General features: G+C 41.1%; 1 protein-coding gene across 2 annotated transcripts in view; it reads left to right on the forward strand.

The window, feature by feature from the left end:
* PTPN14 (protein tyrosine phosphatase non-receptor type 14) overlaps nucleotides 1-16,574 on the forward strand; it is a 110,210-nt gene extending 93,636 nt beyond the window's left edge. For both annotated transcript variants that reach the window (XM_030235853.2, XM_009096404.4), the window contains exons 15-19: nucleotides 179-397; nucleotides 3,422-3,550; nucleotides 4,477-4,711; nucleotides 6,660-6,823; nucleotides 10,735-16,574. In XM_030235853.2, the coding sequence (XP_030091713.1) occupies nucleotides 179-397; nucleotides 3,422-3,550; nucleotides 4,477-4,711; nucleotides 6,660-6,823; nucleotides 10,735-10,863 (876 nt within the window). In that variant the 3' untranslated portion in view covers nucleotides 10,864-16,574. The remainder of the gene's footprint in view (nucleotides 1-178; nucleotides 398-3,421; nucleotides 3,551-4,476; nucleotides 4,712-6,659; nucleotides 6,824-10,734) is intronic.
* The last annotated feature ends 717 nt before the right edge of the window (nucleotides 16,575-17,291 follow it).

Consider the following 17,291-nt stretch of genomic DNA (forward strand, 5'->3'; position numbering starts at 1 on the left):
CAGTGGCTTCACTTGGTAGAAAGAAGTGTGTCATATTTCCTCAGATAACTGCAGGAGGAGTGAGTGAGAGAATGGTATGGCTGTGTATTGGAATTCAAAGAATGGATGGATGGGTCTAGTGGTGAATGTTGTTCCCAGAAGCATTAATGGGTCGGTGCTCCTTTCTGTTAAATCCTAGTGCAAAATCTTGAAGAGGAAGCTGGAGGAGGGGATGGTGTTTACAGAATACGAGCAGATTCCAAAGAAGAAGGCAGATGGGATCTTCACCACCGCTGCCCTGCCTGAAAACGCAGAGCGCAACCGCATCAGGGAGGTCGTTCCTTACGAGGAGAACCGAGTGGAGCTGGTGCCAACCAAAGAAAACAATACAGGCTACATCAATGCTTCACACATAAAGGTAAAGGCTTGCTTGAGTTTTGCTTGCCAAATGAAAGTGTGCTAAAGCTTTGTTTGCTTTTCTGGCTGCACAGCAGCATCTTCTGTACCTCGGGAGTTTCTGAAAAGGTTTAGGATGCGTCGTGATGCCTTCTTGTGTTGCTGTGGGCATCTCCAAACTCTCCTATCAACTAACATGCATAAGTTGATTTAACTGCTGGAGACTGGGAAGTTATTTTAGAGAGGCATCCTGCCTGTTTTGTGCCCACCTCTGCCAACTTGCTGTGGAATGACTCTACTGGTTAGTGTAGAAAGAGGTGCCATGTTTCTCAAACCTCATGAGAATGCATTAGAACAGCCCCAGTACCTGCAGTGTGATAAAGCAATGTTTTAAAGTATGCACTGACCTTACCAGCAAGATCCCTGCATCTCTGACTGGGAACTGCATTGAACTTCATGTTTCAAATTATGTTTTGAACAGGAAACTTCAGATTTCTTGTTAATTAAAGGTACAACCTGACTGTTTTTACAAACATGGTCAGTTTTAACAGTGAACTATACTCCAGTGACTGCAGATGCTTGTTTTTCTTTAAGCTTCCAGCAGTATTTGCAAAGTCCTCTGTTGGCTTTTACTGTACCCTGAGAGAAGTAACAGAAATCCTCTGCATCAGATGACAGATATTGTTGTAAGAGAGGGTTTTCTGCATTTTCTAATTGTCAAACTCCAAATTAAAAAAAAATAATTCAAAAATAATGAATAAAACATCCGGTTAAATTAATATTTTCCTTGAGTAAAAGCCTTTTAAAAGTTTAAAGAGACTTGCTGGCCTTGGTTGTGATTCACCGTGTTAAATCCTGGTGATTCAAATCTAAATTTTTTATCTGAATAATTTCTGAACCAGGATCCTGGCAGTTTGTCACTTCTCTGCATAGCCTGGTAGGAAGCAGGTACTGAGTTTTTGCACAATCAGACATTGCTGTGATGATGAATTTCTGAGCCCCAAATTTTCTACCTACAAAGTAGTTGGAGAAAAAGAAGATATTCCTAAACGATGCTATTTTCCCTGGCTAGTTTTGAGCCCACACTTTATCTTGTGTGTCGCTGTTGGACACAGACACATCTTGTGTCCATGGAGCACCCAGGACCAGGCTTTGATGCCTGACAGAGGGACTTGGCAGGGTTTCCCTCTTGCACTTGGAGCAGCGCTTTCAGAAGCCAAGCAGATGTGCTTTTGCTTAGAAGGTGAAATTGCATCTGTGAAATTTACCTCAGCAGCACAGTGTGTGCCTGTGTTTTCAGCCCAGTATTTAATTTTTAATTTCCTGCAGTTAGGGCATTAGAATGCAGTAAACATTCCAGGCATCCCATTCCCTTCAGACTATTTATGGGCCTTTCATGTCATGTGCCAGGAGGCTTGGACCAGAAGTCAGTAGACAAAGAAAACTCCTCTGTCATCCTGATAAGATACATGCCTAGAGGATTCCAGCTCCCACTGCTTGGTCTGCAAGCCCCACAGTTTTACAGCAATTCTCTGCATATTTACCATGCATCATTGCTGTTAAGATACAAAGATCATCATCTATACCAAAGAGAACAATTGTAATTAAATTTATGAAGACTAAGCACAAAGGTTCTGAAGAGCACTTCATCTGACTGACTGTGTCAGGTCAGCATTGACTTAAAAAGCTCAGTAACGCTGTACTAGCACTCATGGCTGCAGACCATCAGTCCAAGTGCAGGATGCTCTTTAGGGCTGTGCAGTTTATATTAATTCTCATCTAGTACAAGAACTTAAGAAGTCTACCAGCCTTGGTCTTGCAGTTTTTAACCATCATTCAAAAAAGAAAATGCTACATAGTATGAAATAAAGAAAAGGAGCTGTTTGTACAGACAGTTTTCAGTGAAGTGAGAAACTTGTTATCATGTTATGTTATTTACAAGTGGAAAACCCCAAGCATCTCAGATTAATAAACAGTTGTTTGACTAATAAATAAATTGATTTTATTTCTGAGAATGTATTCAAAGACTTGTGCTTCAAACACAGTATGTGGTTGAACCTGTCAGAGTTATTGATTGTTCCTCGTAGCGTTGTCTGCCAGTACATTGATATTTATGGATGTGTCAGCATTTTTGTTGTAAATCTTCTTCTCTGGGATTTATAACTTTGGGAGAAGTGGCTCTGGGCTAATAAACAGAATTAGGAGGCCTTAGCCTGAGAAGGAAAAATATTTCAACTTTCCAAAATAATGAGTTTGGCTGGTTCTTCTGGTAAGCATATTTTTGAAATGATATGTAGTAGTTCCAAAAGCACTTTGGTTTTTTATCTAAAATGTTAGAAAAAAGATTCTGTGAGCTTTTTCTGATGTATAGCAAATTATGTGTCATAAAATTATTATTTTTTTAACTGACTCTGTCAGTTAAATGAAGCAGTGTTTTATACTGGCTAACTGCAAGGTGAAGCTGGCTCTGTTCAGGGCACTTCAGAATTTACAGTCTAAATCTGTATGTTAATACTTTGAAAAGAATTTCATTACCTGTCATGCAAATACACAAATACTTCTGTAAGATGTGGTTGGTAAACCAGGTGTGTATTGGGAAATAGATTTACATGACTACAGCTTTGGGTAATTTTAAATTTCTCATGGTGTTTGAAATCCATTTGATGTGCTGGATTTACTCTATGGTAGTCTTCAGGTTCTGAACTGAAAAACCCACGGTAAGTAAAATCCTCAGGTTTTTTATTTGGTTGATTGTTGGGTTTTTTTTTTTTTTTTTTGTCTGTATGATCCAGATGCAGTGGCAAGAAAGAGGGCATTTAGACCAAAGCTTTATGATTATGGACATCAGGACAGGACATGGAAGCACTGAAGGTTATGTTTAGTCAGATTTGCTTTTATCAAACGGATGATTCTTGTTCACAATTTTAACCAAAAGTAGAAGAACAAAGATTTCAGTGTAGTTTCTTTTGTTTAAAAGGCAGTTCTGGCACAGACACTGCTGAGAATTCAGGCACTGATTGGTTGTTTCTTTTTGCCTTTCTCCCAGGTGACTGTAGGTGGAGAGGAGTGGCACTACATTGCTACCCAAGGGCCCCTGCCACACACATGCCATGACTTCTGGCAGATGGTGTGGGAACAGGGGGTGAATGTTATAGCCATGGTCACAGCTGAAGAGGTATGTGAAATCACAGAACAGTTCTTTCTGATGTGAGCCAATCTCCTATTATCATCACTTCCCACTCCAGTAACCTGTTTTACCTATCAACATCCCCTTTTCCTCTGGCTCTGTTTGAACATATGCTGTACTTCTCTCATACTATACTTCCTAACTTCCTGACACTCAGTTTGGCAAATGCTAAAGTGAAACAAGCAGGAGCCCTCCTTCCCCCTGCTTGGGCCAAGCCAAACAAAGATGTTTCCATTGGAATGTGAGAGCACTGAACTTGCTCCTGGTTAAAATGACAGAGATTTCCACACTGTCCAAGGCCAGTTCTGTATACCATCACTCTTATCAGCTGAAAAGAGACCAGAAGCTGTTGTTTCCATAGACGTGTCCATAAAAAAAGGCAAAAAAAAACCCAAACAAAAGCACCCCACAACTTTTTATTCTTATGCCAAGCAAAATAGTTATTCCTATTGTAATCCAAGAACTATGTGCTATGTTGTAAAAACTGGCACATGTTGTTAACTAACACCGCATTCGGCTTCGTGCCTGGCTGCTTTCAGCAAACACAGCTAGTAGCAGAGCACATCAAGTCACTGTCCAGTTCCCAAGGCTGATCAAGAACAGACACTTAAAAGCTGCTGAGAAGATTCTCCTTCTAATTAAAGGAGAGTTTTCCCCATGAGGAGAATATTTACCAAGGTGTTTTAGGCAGTAGCTGTCTTTTGTCATGACACAAGACAAGTAGTTTTACACTTAAAAATATTACGTGGCTGAGAGGTTTAAGTTTTAACAGGTGTTTTCTTAACTTTGTGGGATGCTCCTTACTCTACCAGTGCTTTAAAATACGAATACTTGGCTTATCCAGAGAGATTTATGCCCTTTGTTTGTAGAGAGTTGCAGAAACTAATGGCTTTTTGTCTTGTTTTGTTATCAAGGAGGGAGGAAGAAGCAAGAGCCATCGTTACTGGCCTAAACTGGGCTCTAAGCACAGCTCAGCCACCTACGGGAAGTTCAAGGTGACAACCAAGTTCCGCACAGACTCTGGCTGCTTTGCAACTACTGGTCTGAAGGTCAAGCATCTTCTCTCTGGACAAGAGAGGACAGTGTGGCATTTGCAGTATACCGACTGGCCAGACCATGGGTGTCCAGAAGAAGTCCAAGGCTTTTTATGTAAGATTCCTTTATTTTGCATGATAAATCAAGAAAAAGATTGCTCACACTGGATTCAGTTCACTGTACCTAGTTACAGCTGGGACGTATACCAAGTGGTTGTTGTGGTAGGACTATAACCTAGGCCTCATCTAGGTTATAGTTTGCTGCAATTTGGAGGGGGGGGGAAAAAAAAAGTGGTATTCCAGAGGTAGGAGCTAAAGTGATTAGCAGGAGGAAAAATCCAAAGCAGCAGCAGTGCCAAAAACTCAGGAAATTTTAATTAATAGGGACTTTGGTTGGCTGATCTGTTGGTGTAACTGACTGCCATTTCCCAACTATTTAATGAATGTAGGAGATAATAGGCTGTACACAAATGTGATTAGAAAGGTCTGGGTAAGAGGATCAGTTGCTATTGAAATAAGGTGCATCTCCTCCAGTTTTCCTTTTGCAAAAGTGAGGAATGCTCTATCACACATGCAGTGTAACCACATGTACCCAAGCAATGCTCAAGGGCCTCCCCAATTACATATGGTCCTGGCTTGTGCTTTCCTGAAAATACAGCAATTATACTCATCTGTAATGTGTCAATAACACTTCCTGATTCTTACCAAGTCATAAGCACTCCCATATTAAGTAATAGGAATTCAACCATTATTTAACTTAAGACACATCTCTGGCAATACAGTGGGGAATGATGCAGAAATCTTTAAATTACCACTGAAGGAGTCTGTACATGGTGTACTGATGTGTTGGAGATGCCTGTCATCTTAGCTCCTGAAAGCTTTGCAGCTGCAGTGTCACTCTGTGGCAGCTAAGTCCTCTCTCAGGAAGATCAATTTGTTCTACTTCAGTCTTGCCACAGCTACAGTCCTTTAGTGATGCATTGTCCTTTGCACAGTACACACGGCATGTAAATAGTGCATCCTCCTTTCCCCAGATCTGTCACCAAGGCAAAAAATAAAAAATGACATTTCAGCTTCAGCAAAGGAGTACCAGGAAATCTGTCTTCAAGGAAAAGCTATTGCCCAATTTCTCGTTTGTTTCATACTTTGTTTCTGTACCCTGTAGCTGTGTTTGGGCATGGCAGTAATTGGACCCTGATTGTCCCCATTTCCTCTCTCCCATTGTTTGCCACAACTTAGAGTCCCATTTCCCTGTGTGCATTGAAATGCAGCTTTTGTGATGTTGGTAGGCCTCCAGCCCATTCTGCCTGTGGGGAGAGGACAGCAGGGCCCTGACACCAAGGGCCATAGCAGGAGAGTTCAGCTCAGGTCTCACTTCCCACCTGGAGTGCTGGGACGCCAAGTGAGCTTTCAGTATGTGAGGTTCTCAGCATGGTCTGACAGCAGGATGTGTTCAGTAATGCTAGGACAGCCACACAAGGCAGTTGTTCCTGAGTCCTTAGCTTTCTACAAATGGCTTCAGGGAAAACAAAGCAGTGATCTCCCAGAAGGGCTTGTAGCTATCGAGAAACAAACCCTGAACAGAGAGAGGGAGGGGGGGACATTCTGTCAGAGTCTAGAAGGGAGAAGGAAGAGAGGAAACAGGGCAGATGGACACTCGCTTCCCATGTGGTACTGGTTTTGACAGGCAGTAGTTTCAATGGGACTTAGCTGTTGTTTTGATCCCATCCTGTTAATAGCAGGAATTGCTGTAAGTAATGTCTAGAATCATCTGCTTAGGGGACCTGGAGATTTGCAAGGGGGAAAACAGAATTTAATTTTTTAAAAGAACTATTTAATTTAAAGGAGCAGACTATCAAGTAATAATTGACACCCAGCTGGTACTTGCTGGATGCAGTGCTGTTCAGTGCACCCTGGCCAAGATAATTATTATGCTGTAAAAAACGTAAGTTATTGCCACTTTGACAGAGAATAACTTTTCCACACTCTTTCCCCCTCCCCTCCTAACTTTCCCATTTAGAGATGTAGATGTTTGCAGCCTTGCCTGCTTTTTCCCCCTGCAGCTTACTTGGAGGAGATCCAGTCGGTGCGTCGGCACACCAACAGCGTGCTGGACAGCAGCAACACCTGCAACCCTCCCATCGTGGTGCACTGCAGTGCAGGGGTGGGGAGGACTGGAGTGGTGATCCTGACAGAGCTCATGATTGGCTGCTTGGAGCATAATGAAGTAAGTCAGCTTCCTTTGCAAACCCCGAGCTTAACCCCCAGGCTACCTTCCTGAGGTTGAAATTAAAAGGCATTGAAGTGCTTTCTTTCTGTTACCCCTGTGAGCAAGACAAGGACCTTAAATGTGATGGGCAAAGATTCCCCATGCTGTAGTTTTCTGTATAGTTGATATTATTTTTTTATTAGAATTATTTTAATATATTCCAAGTTAGGGCTTTCTTCCCTCTTTTAAGAATTTAGTCTAATCCATACCTGCATTTAATTAAAAGTCTAGAGGCAGTTTGTTTACAAGCACTACCTGAAAGAGGCTAGAGAATAATATCCTTGCTCTTTTAACTGAAGTTTTCTGCTCTCTAAATACTCTCCTTGGGCTCCTTCCTCTCTCTTGTAATCTCACCAGGAATGAAACTTAACTGTGTTTTAAGAATAGGTGTATTTTTGTATTCCTGTGGGGAATAGGGCTTTAGGGTTTGCAGCCAGCATTATGAGTAACACAGTCTGGAGTTAGGAACAAGTGCACCAGTAGAGCGACCATGGGTAACAACTTAATTTTCAACTGTCACTGGGAAACTCTCTAGGAGGAACATCACATCTTGACTAACAATGTGCCACACAGTTTGCTTGACAACTGTGGAAACCAGGGTTTCTCTTGCCAAAGAAAATGCTCAAAGACCAAAGCTGCTTGTAGAGATAAAAATGCAGCAAGACAGACAGATAGACATATATCATCTGCCCCTTCCAATCATCAACCACTGGGTGAGTTCAGGGAAGACTGAGGACTCCAACAGCTCATCATTCTGGAGTTACAAGACCCCTACAGATCCTGAGCTCAGATCAGCTGGGACAAATCTCCAACTCTGCTTGGGCCTCACTGAAGGTGAAGCTGTCCTGTAGATATGTGTGACACTTAGTTCTTTTGCTTTATATTTGGGGGAAAAGGGAAAAGAAGAGGTATCCTGGCCTAGAAAGGGCCCACGGGGTTGTGGCTTGGGAATTCAGCAGCCTCCCAGTGCTGACTGCTGCTCAGTAGCTGCTCCAGCATGGGGCAATGGCTCTGACTCTTGACCCTTCTTGTCTTTCCTTATGCACTGACACATGGAAGTGACTGCTTCCGTTATTCATGTAGCAGCCATGAAATTTCTGCTTTCCTCTCCAGAAGAAAGCTGGAGAGTTAAAAGAGCCATCCTGAACTGCTTGTGAGCATCAGTGTAGCTTTACAGCACCTTCTGTATGTGCACAGAAGCAAACTCTAAGGGTTGTGCAACAGGGTCTGGCCACCTCTGTTTACAGAAGTCAGTCTGTGGTTTACAGAAGTCACCCCTTGGGCAAAGAGTAGCTTTGGCACCTCAACATCTGAGCATGGGGGTGAGCCTTGACATCATTCACCAACTTTACTAGGACCTGATGGTAGTGCTCCATAATAAGGGATTTCTCTGATGTCACTTAATTAAAGCATTCTTTTGTCTTGATTAATAATGAAAATCATCATTAACAATAAATACAATTTTCATTAAGGGCCTTGTTTCTCCAGATTGTACCAAGTTAGGGTTTTTGGTTTGTTAAAACCTAATTTTAAAAAAAGGTTAAAAATCTTGAGAGCATGTTTTCAGTTTGTGGCAGACTCTGCACAGAGAGCTTCCTTTTAATTTGTTTATTTTGTGCTAGAATTGGTTGGTGTTTTTTTCCTGAAATAAAAGTACTTATCACTTTTAATGTTTTAGTCTTAGGAACTGGCTTTCACAGAAGTGTCCTAGCAAGTAAATACATTAACATTTTAGCAGTGAAGAAAAATCATGAGGGAGCTTGAAAATTTTGATGAAGAACATTTTGGAAAGCCTGCAGCAATGCTGGAACAGAAACCAGAACTCTTGAGCCTGAGGTTTCAGGTTCAGGTAAAAAGCCATGTTTAATCAAATTCTATATAGCTTTGGTCACTGTGGCTTCTGGGCAATGGCTAAAGCTGTATCTCATTGCAGGGATAGAGTTTCAGTAACTGCTGCATGGCAAGTAAATGTCACATCATTACATCCTTACTGCTGTAGACACATAGTATGAGAAAGTAATTGAGAACCTGCTCTATCAACTTTTAGTCCAGACTTGGCACTGGGACATTAACTCATTATTGCATCTGCAGCATGCTTTCACATGGGAGATCTTTGGTTTGGGAGGCAGAAATAAGTAACATTTTTGTTTGTTCTGTTTGCAAGTCCCAGCTTAGCAAAGCATTATGTGTGTTTTTTTTCTTTTTTTTTTTTTTTTTTTTGACATATACATGGTAATGGAGGTGAATTTAGGGATTCTCCTCACCTGGAATCTAGCAAATACTGAGCTGGCTATAAATAGTGAGACTGAATAGGCAGGATGGGGTTTTCTTCCATTTCTGAGATAAGGCAAAGCCTCTCCATTTTGAGGAGGTGCATGGATCACTGTGTGGCTATTAAAAGCTAATGAAAAAGCTGAGAGAGAAACATTATGTGCAGGTCAAGGCTGGCCTGAATTTTTGTTATAGTTGTTCAGGTGAGATCAGGTTCCACATGACTCTGCTCAGCAAGGACCATTTCATAAGCATCTGATTCCACATGGAGGCCCTTCTCCAAGTTAGCCAAGTTAACTGGAAAGAGCTTCCATTTTTCTTTGCACCTGTTTGATAATAATATGACATTACTCATCTCAAATATTTACACCCGTTGACTCTCTAGAGATGTCCTTTTATAACAGCTTGTTGGGGTATGTGGCAGAATATTTGGCCTTGTTTTCAGAAAGTGATAGCCTATGAGTTAATACTTGTTTACATGGAATGGAGATTCTGAGTTTTATATATATGGACAGAAATGGATATGCAGCGTGACTCTTATTTTAAACTTTCCAGGAAACTTCAGATGTGCCTGGAAGCAGATTCCTTGCTCAGTTGGGGCTCCAAGGGTTAGAGCAATCTCAGTCAAAAGACTTGCTAAGCTCCTCTTGGTGTTTCTGCAAGCAGGCATTACAAAGTGCAGTTTATGTTGCCTGATAGGGTCGCTGTTCTTCAGAAAACTGAACTGAACTGCTTAAGAACTTCCCCAAAACCAGTGTGTGTCTTAGTGCTCACGTTTACTGCTGCCATAGAAGGTCTGTGTTCCTCAGCTTGGCTCACATTACACTCTGCTTGAATTTGAGCCTGGCAGGCTGAGCTTCATGGCTCAACAACTTCTCAATAGCTCCTTGTGTACCTGTTGTAACAGATAAAACACAACAGCATCATAGGTTTTTGGCTTCCTAAATGCCAGAAATCTGATGATAGCATCCTAATGAAACGTGCAGTGATTTCTAATGCTTCAGCTCATGGGCCTCTGTTTCACAGAACTCATTTGGTTTTGAGTTCAGACCATTATAGGTGGCCTGTGCCTGCTTGATGGGGTTAGTGCTGTGCCTTCCCAGTAGATTTCCTTATCTGTGCCTACTTACTGGACTTTAGTTCCTGTTGCAGAGCATTTTCAGGGCACACAAGTGAATTTCTTTTGGGTGAAACTAAGGTGGAAGATGCCTTCTTGGAGAACCCCTAGTATGTCACAGTGGATATTCAGTAGGTGGCAATAAACTGATGCTGGCCTGGAGTCTGCAAAACACATATTGTGGATATTGGGTCCTTGCTTCACTTTACAGACCTATTTCTCCTGGAGCATTATTTGCTAACATACACCTGGCTGTGGCAGACCAGATGGAGTTTCTGCATCTTTTGGTGGCAGTGAGTTCCTTTGTCCTTCAGTGAAAGGATCTGTATCTTTGCCTGCACATTTAATTTTGTCCACAGAAACTTTGACTTCTATAACTATAGTATAGTTCCCTGTGTCAGATAACTGATATTTGCGACAGTGATTGTTTGATATAATGAATACACATCCTTCTGCTATTTTTTCCCCCTTTGCTTTACAGAAGATGGACGTTCCTGTGATGCTGAGACACCTGCGGGAGCAGAGAGTGTTTATGATCCAGACCATAGCCCAGTACAAATTTGTCTACCAAGTGCTCATACAATTCCTGCAAAACTCGAGACTTATTTAATCTTTTCAAACATCCCAGACCCAGCATTGTGGATCTGACTGAACCTTACTGATGAACAAGAGGAACTGCCTTGACAACACTGTGTGCATATATTGCACTTTTTAAAGTTGTCTTGAAAGTAAGGAATGATGGTTCTTTACTAGTTTCCCATGGATTATTTTATACAAGATATAATTTATTTTTCTTGGAATAACTTTTGAATTACTTTCATAACTCATAAAACTTAGAGTGAACTTCAAAGTGAACCACACTTGACATGACTGGTCTGCATTGTAACGTGTCTGTAAGGAAAGCAATCCTTTGTAAAGGTAGTTTGCTGGCTTTTATTTTGCTACACAGCTTCTGAAACCTGCAGTTATTTGGCAGTGGGCTTTTTTCACGTAAGGACCTTCTGGACCCGGTATGTGGCTTCTCTGGTAAAAACAAGACCTGCTAGATGTCAGCTCCAGCTCTGTGTGAGTGAAAGCTGAGGGTGCACAGCACGGAGACCTGAGCTTCTGCACGTGCAGCTGGGCACGTTACACAGGGCTCAAGCACAGGACATTGTGAGGACAGAGAGTTTTGGGTGCTAAACTCTTCAAATTCCACAAGAATTACTGTTTTAGACTAGTCCTTGAAAAAAAATCAATATTGTATCTTTTTAAGGAAGCTTTTTGCTGCTGTGTGCAATCCTTGAAGGGAATCATAAGAAGCTGTGTAGGGTGAAGTGCAGTGACCTACATCAGGCTGAAGTCAGTGAATGACTCTTTCCAGTAACTCTGGTGGTCTGAGAGTTTAACAGTGGAGGATTTTCAAACAAACATGTTTGGAAAAAAAGCCAAATCAAGCACCTTCTCACAAATTACACCGAAAGTATTATTGCCTTGAGGCTCACCCTCTGTAGGCAAAGAATCTCATTTAAATCAGGCATCTCCAGCTGCCTTAGTCTTCACATGTGAACTATTGTTAGATGGTTAGAGAAGGAATTAGGCTAGAGAGGTGCCTTGGAGGTCTCTGGACCCAGCCCTGCTCACCCCACTGCTGACTTTAAACTTGGATAGGCTTGTCCAGGGTCACATCCAGTTTCAGAATTCTCAAGGGTGAAGATTTCACAGCCTCTCAGGGCACGTGATGCAATGCAGTTATTTGTTGTGGTGAAATCACCTTTCTTGGTATCCCTTCCCCAGATACTTCTAATATTTTAATCCTACTGTTGCTTTTCTGTTGCATCCCCACCTCCAAACCCTGGTCAATGTACAAAGGCCTAAGCCTAAAAACACTCAAAATTTCAGCACTAAAGGGACTAAAATTAGTGGGGAGCTTAAGCTAAGGTTCTGTACCAGAATGTTTCTTAAATGTGTTTAAAACTACACTGTGTTGATTTGGTGCTCTGCAATACAGGCCTAACAGGATGACAAAGTCTCTGGTGAAGACTTGTAACCACCAAAAAATGGAGAGGAATTATTTTGCTGTAATAGCTTGACCATGTTCTTTTTAGGGGTCAGTTGAGCTTTCACTCAACTTCGGTTTTTCTCTAATTTTTCCTGCCGGTGCCAACATATCTCTTGTTAAATTAGCAGCAACCATTTAAAGTCTTTTCAGCAGCATCTGCATGATAATTGCAGAGAGATGCTTTATATCTGGGAAAAAAGCCAAGGAATAAACCTTGAAGCAAAGTATATTAAATTAGTTATCTCGTTATAACTTTTTGAATAATTTCCTAATGATGAATTAAGTTTGAACTCAGAGCTGTCAAGTCCCATTGCTCCACTTGGATGTGAGAAGTAGAAAATCAGGAGGGAAAAGAATCTGTTCCTATGTCTTATTATTCAGCTGCTCTTGGCTGCAATGTGTATTTCTGCTGCTACAGTGAGCACAGGAAAGTCATTGCATAAGAGAGTGTGAAGAGCTGTGTTTGAAGGGAAGAAAATTAAGCAAATGTTTTTTTATGCAAAGATGCATCATAGGTGTCTTAGAAAAACATTAATTAGAAAAAGGCACTAAAAATCCTTTCCAAATTAAGTCAGTGCCTATTAATGGAGCCAAATAAGTGGCCATGTGGTAAGCAGTCATTTCCAATTAACTCCTAATGTGGCTTGTATGGTAGATAGAGGCCAATGTGAGTCACTTTTTCCTTTTCATTGTCAAAGAATGGTAATTTTAAACTTTTCCTTTCATCTGACTTCAATGTATTTTTCCCTGCTAGATTTTATCTTGACTGGATCTGTTAATATCATAAGTGAATTGGGCTGGTGCATGTCTTCAGAGGTTCTTTTCCACCCCAGCTTACAAGCAGCCCTCAGCATGCTGATGTTTTATGGTTGAAATGTGCTACAGTTTTGTAAGGGAAAAAATGAACCTTCTGACTTTGAACCTGTTGTAGTTTTATCAGGCCAAAATTGCTTGGGCAGTATTTCCTAACCTTTAGGGAGTGACAGGAAAATGCATTTTGCATCCAATTTTCTTAGTCATAGCAGGAATGAACACATGGGCCTTAAAGCAACAGTGCTGTTAAGTTTCTGTCCCACAGACTTTTAAACAGCAGAACCCTTGAGGAGAAAAGGACAGTTTGGAGTTGCTGTTTGTTGTGTTGCATGTTTTTTAACAGCAGAGCATAACAGTAGTTTGAGACCGGTTTCATCCATTTGGAGTAAAGTCTGGATTGAAAATCTCACAATGATTCCTCAATGAATGGAATTTTGACACAGCACCCACCTTGCAGTCTGGCATGTTCAGCCCACACTCCCTGATGCTTTCCAAGAGAGAACTTGCAGCAGATGACTAAGTCTGGCTTGGGCATCTGTTGTGTCTGTTTTTCTTTTAGTACACTCTTCATCTGTGTTTAACAACCTCTGCCTTTGTAATTTAAACTCTTACCAGCTATAGTATTGAGGTGCTGGCATTGGCTTGTTGGTTCAAGTTATGGTCGGAGCATTTCATGCTTCCCATTGTTCGAGCAGGGATGGCAGAGATGACAGCTGAGCTGTGACACTGCTCAGTGCTCTGGGGATCCTCTTTCTGTCCTCCATCAGTCACACTGGAGGATGGTGGACATCAGCTGCTCAGGTCCTACTTGTTTCAGGTCCTACAAAGGCTTGTTTAGGCACCTCTTGTTCTTGACAACCTGAGGAAAGATGAAGCTTGTGCCCACAAACATTTTACTGCATAGGCATACAGGGATCCAAAATGCTCAGCCTTATCAGAAGATCCTTAAACTAAATTTTAGCTGGCAAAAGACACTTCTCTGAGAGCCTACTCAACCTATTGCCACCACAGTCCTTGAAGTATATTGAAGTGCATTTCTGTTCTACTTATTTAAATCAGCTGCCTCTGCTACAAATCTTATTAAATATTTGCATGATTTCAGAAGCTGGGGGTTTTAAAATTACTTTCTTTTAAACAAACAGAAATGCAAATAGCAAAACATAGACTTATTCTTTTCCAACCTAAGTGCTTCAATAGTGCTTGTCATGTCAGCCAGGACATTATTTTTTAATCCAATACCTACTATGTCTGTGTAGTCCCCACGCAACTCTAAAAGAAATGTTGATGGGCAATCTTGTGCTTGGATATAGCACAGAAATCTGTAGGGAAAATTCAGCAGAGCTAAGTGACAATGCTGCATTTCCAATAGCTGACTTCCCACTGGTCTCCTGGGAGGAGATGATGACTGAATTAGCTGTTGTCAGCCTCGCTAACAGTTTGTGCTCTGTGTGCTCAGAAAGTGGAATCATCAGGCTGATCTCTGCTGTAGCAGCTCTCATGCATCACTGAGGGACGTCTGAGTTAAATTTTGCTGCTTCTCTTAGTGGGTAAAAAAATGCTAGGGTGGCAGCCACTGCAGATGATAAAGGCCTGCATCACATTGCAGAAGCAAATTCCTGAGCTGGCCATGAGAGGAAGAACTGCATGAAAACAGCCTTTGACCACCCTTCTGGAAAATGAATACAAAGCTGCTGATGTATACTTGAAGGCATGTTGAGTTTGGGATAGGTTTTGATGCCAGTAAGAGAAAGGCTGCAAGTCTAGAACCCCAAAAGCAATTGTCCCCAGCTCACTCTTAGCCTTCTAGAGTGGTTTTGTTGTAGGATCTGGTGCTAAGGGAGCTATAGATGCCATCTAAGTCTTTAGAGAGAAGGACATTATACATGCAGCTGCTTCCAGGGATTGGGGATTTGAGGAAAGGAACAGACGGCTGTGGGGCAAAACAAGATGGAAGTATAAATAAATATTGTTAGATTGGGAAACAAAACAGTGCACAGGTCAAAAAATAGCAGTGTTTATATCAATATTTAAAGTAAATAAATTTAGTCAGTGTTTTTGGAGTATCTTAGATTACAGTTCCATTGGTTTCTCTCAGCTGTTTTTTGGCTGGCATTTCTTTGAAGTTTTGTTGCCTGTGCTTTCTGTGCACCTTCACCGAGAGTTTCCCATTGAGAGTTTAACAACAGGACTTTGCCTGCAGAAGGTGAACTGGAAATCACTGAAAATAGGAGTTTCCACTGGAGAATTCCAGCACCAGGGAAGGACTGCCCTGATTCTCAGTCAGTTCCAGGTATTTCAGGGGTAGTGTTCCTTGTTTAGGCAGGGAGGCAGAAAAGGAATGCTTCCCACAAACTGTTTCCATGTCAGGCTGGGAGGCACCCCCTGACTTAAACAGTGGCTGGTAGCTGAGGAAAAATAGGGATGTGTCTAGAAAAAGGGTGCTCAGCCCCTCTGGTGTACCTGGCAGCCAGTCCTTTAGGGGCTTCCTGAGGCCAAAGGTGTATCCTGCTCCCTGGATGAATGTGATTCATCTTCCACGAATCCTATTACCTTTCCTTTAGAAGCCATTTATTCCTCTGGCCTTCACAATGTCCTGTGCTGGTGAGTTCCATAACTTATAGATGTAATGTATAAGAACTTCCTTTTTGTGTATGTTAAATAAAAGTATTTTCTTGCTTCTGCTTGGTCTTTAAAAGAAAGCAAATATGTAGTGCCAGAAACACTGGTAATAGGATATTTATCCTGTTGAGGTTGCTCCATATGGATAGTATATTTTCCACACTAGTAAAGTACCTTTCTTTGGTTATTTTACAAAGGAAAAAGTTTACACATGCAGATGACTGTAATATTCCCATATGTTATTGTGTGGAATGTGGTAAATGAGATAACATGTTTAAGTTTTATGTCACTGGATTTTACTGTCCTGTTTTACTGCAGTATTGTGATGCCTCCGATTTTATTTGTTCTGTAATTCTGTACCTGACAGTTTAGCACAAAACAGTGATCTGACTATCACCACCTCATTGTATGTACACATTTTGTAGAAAAATGAGACATCAGTTATTTGCCCTTCCTGCCCCCAACCCCTCCCGTTAGGGCTGAATGGCAGAATTATTCTATGCTATTGAAAGCCTTTAAAAAAAAAAATCTATGCATGCTATTTTATATTCTAATGTATTATTCATATCAGTACATAAGCTTATGCTTGTCAGTTTTATCTTGTGTATAGAACTGATTACTTTTGACAGTATTTTTGCACTGTTTCTTTTCTTTCTCTTTTTATTATAAAAAGTTCTATCAGCATTAATTGACTGCAATATTTTTTTACCCCTTTCACTGCCTTTGTGTAAATAGTTTCTTATATGCTTTTGCAAATGTGAGAATGTCTTCAGTCACTAAGGTTTTTTTGGTAAGGCTGTCCCTCATATTCACAGTATACAATAAACCGTTTTTTTCAAGGAAAACAATGTTTGTGTTCTTTTCTGTATCAGCTAAAGGGTTTTGTATTTGCACCTACACTGCTTGAGTTAATTTCCCATGTTAAACTGATAGGCACAACCAGGGCCACAGTGAGCTTTGAATAACCTTCTGTAAATAGTAATCCAAGTTTCACAGGGGCAAGGCTCCCACTGGTGCCTCATGTTCAGCTAATCCAATTCTTTGGTGTTGAAGTGTGGTTGGGCTCTGGAGAGACTTGCTGAAATAAAGGTATTATTTCCCAGGACAAGAGTTTATTTGACAAGACCAAGTCAGGATAAAAATAGTCAGCTAGTGCCCTCTTCCTAGGCTTGGCTGTAGTTAAATGGCTTTGGCTTTCTGGAATTGTAGATCTGGTGCATATATACTCCAGCAGCAACTGCTGGCTGGAGAGCAATGAAAGATTTCAGCAAAATGAGCTGACAAACCCTTGTTCTAGCAGTTTTATTTTCAGATCAGTGCTTACAAGAGAGAAAATACAATGAAGTTCTTAAGGATGATGTATTCTTTCTCATCATACTTTATAAACTGTGAAAACAGTAAAGAGGCAGGTAATATTATTGTGCACCATATTTCAACTTTGATGCTAGAAGTTTATAGCTACACTCTTTTTTCCCCCCATCCTTAAAAGAACACTCTTGCCATTGATTTAAATGGAGGGAAAAAAATCCTCTTGTTTTGTATATGGGTAGAGAAAGCTAAGTCCT

Source organism: Serinus canaria, chromosome 3 (genome assembly GCF_022539315.1).
Source record: "Serinus canaria isolate serCan28SL12 chromosome 3, serCan2020, whole genome shotgun sequence".
Lineage (NCBI taxonomy): Eukaryota > Metazoa > Chordata > Aves > Passeriformes > Fringillidae > Serinus > Serinus canaria.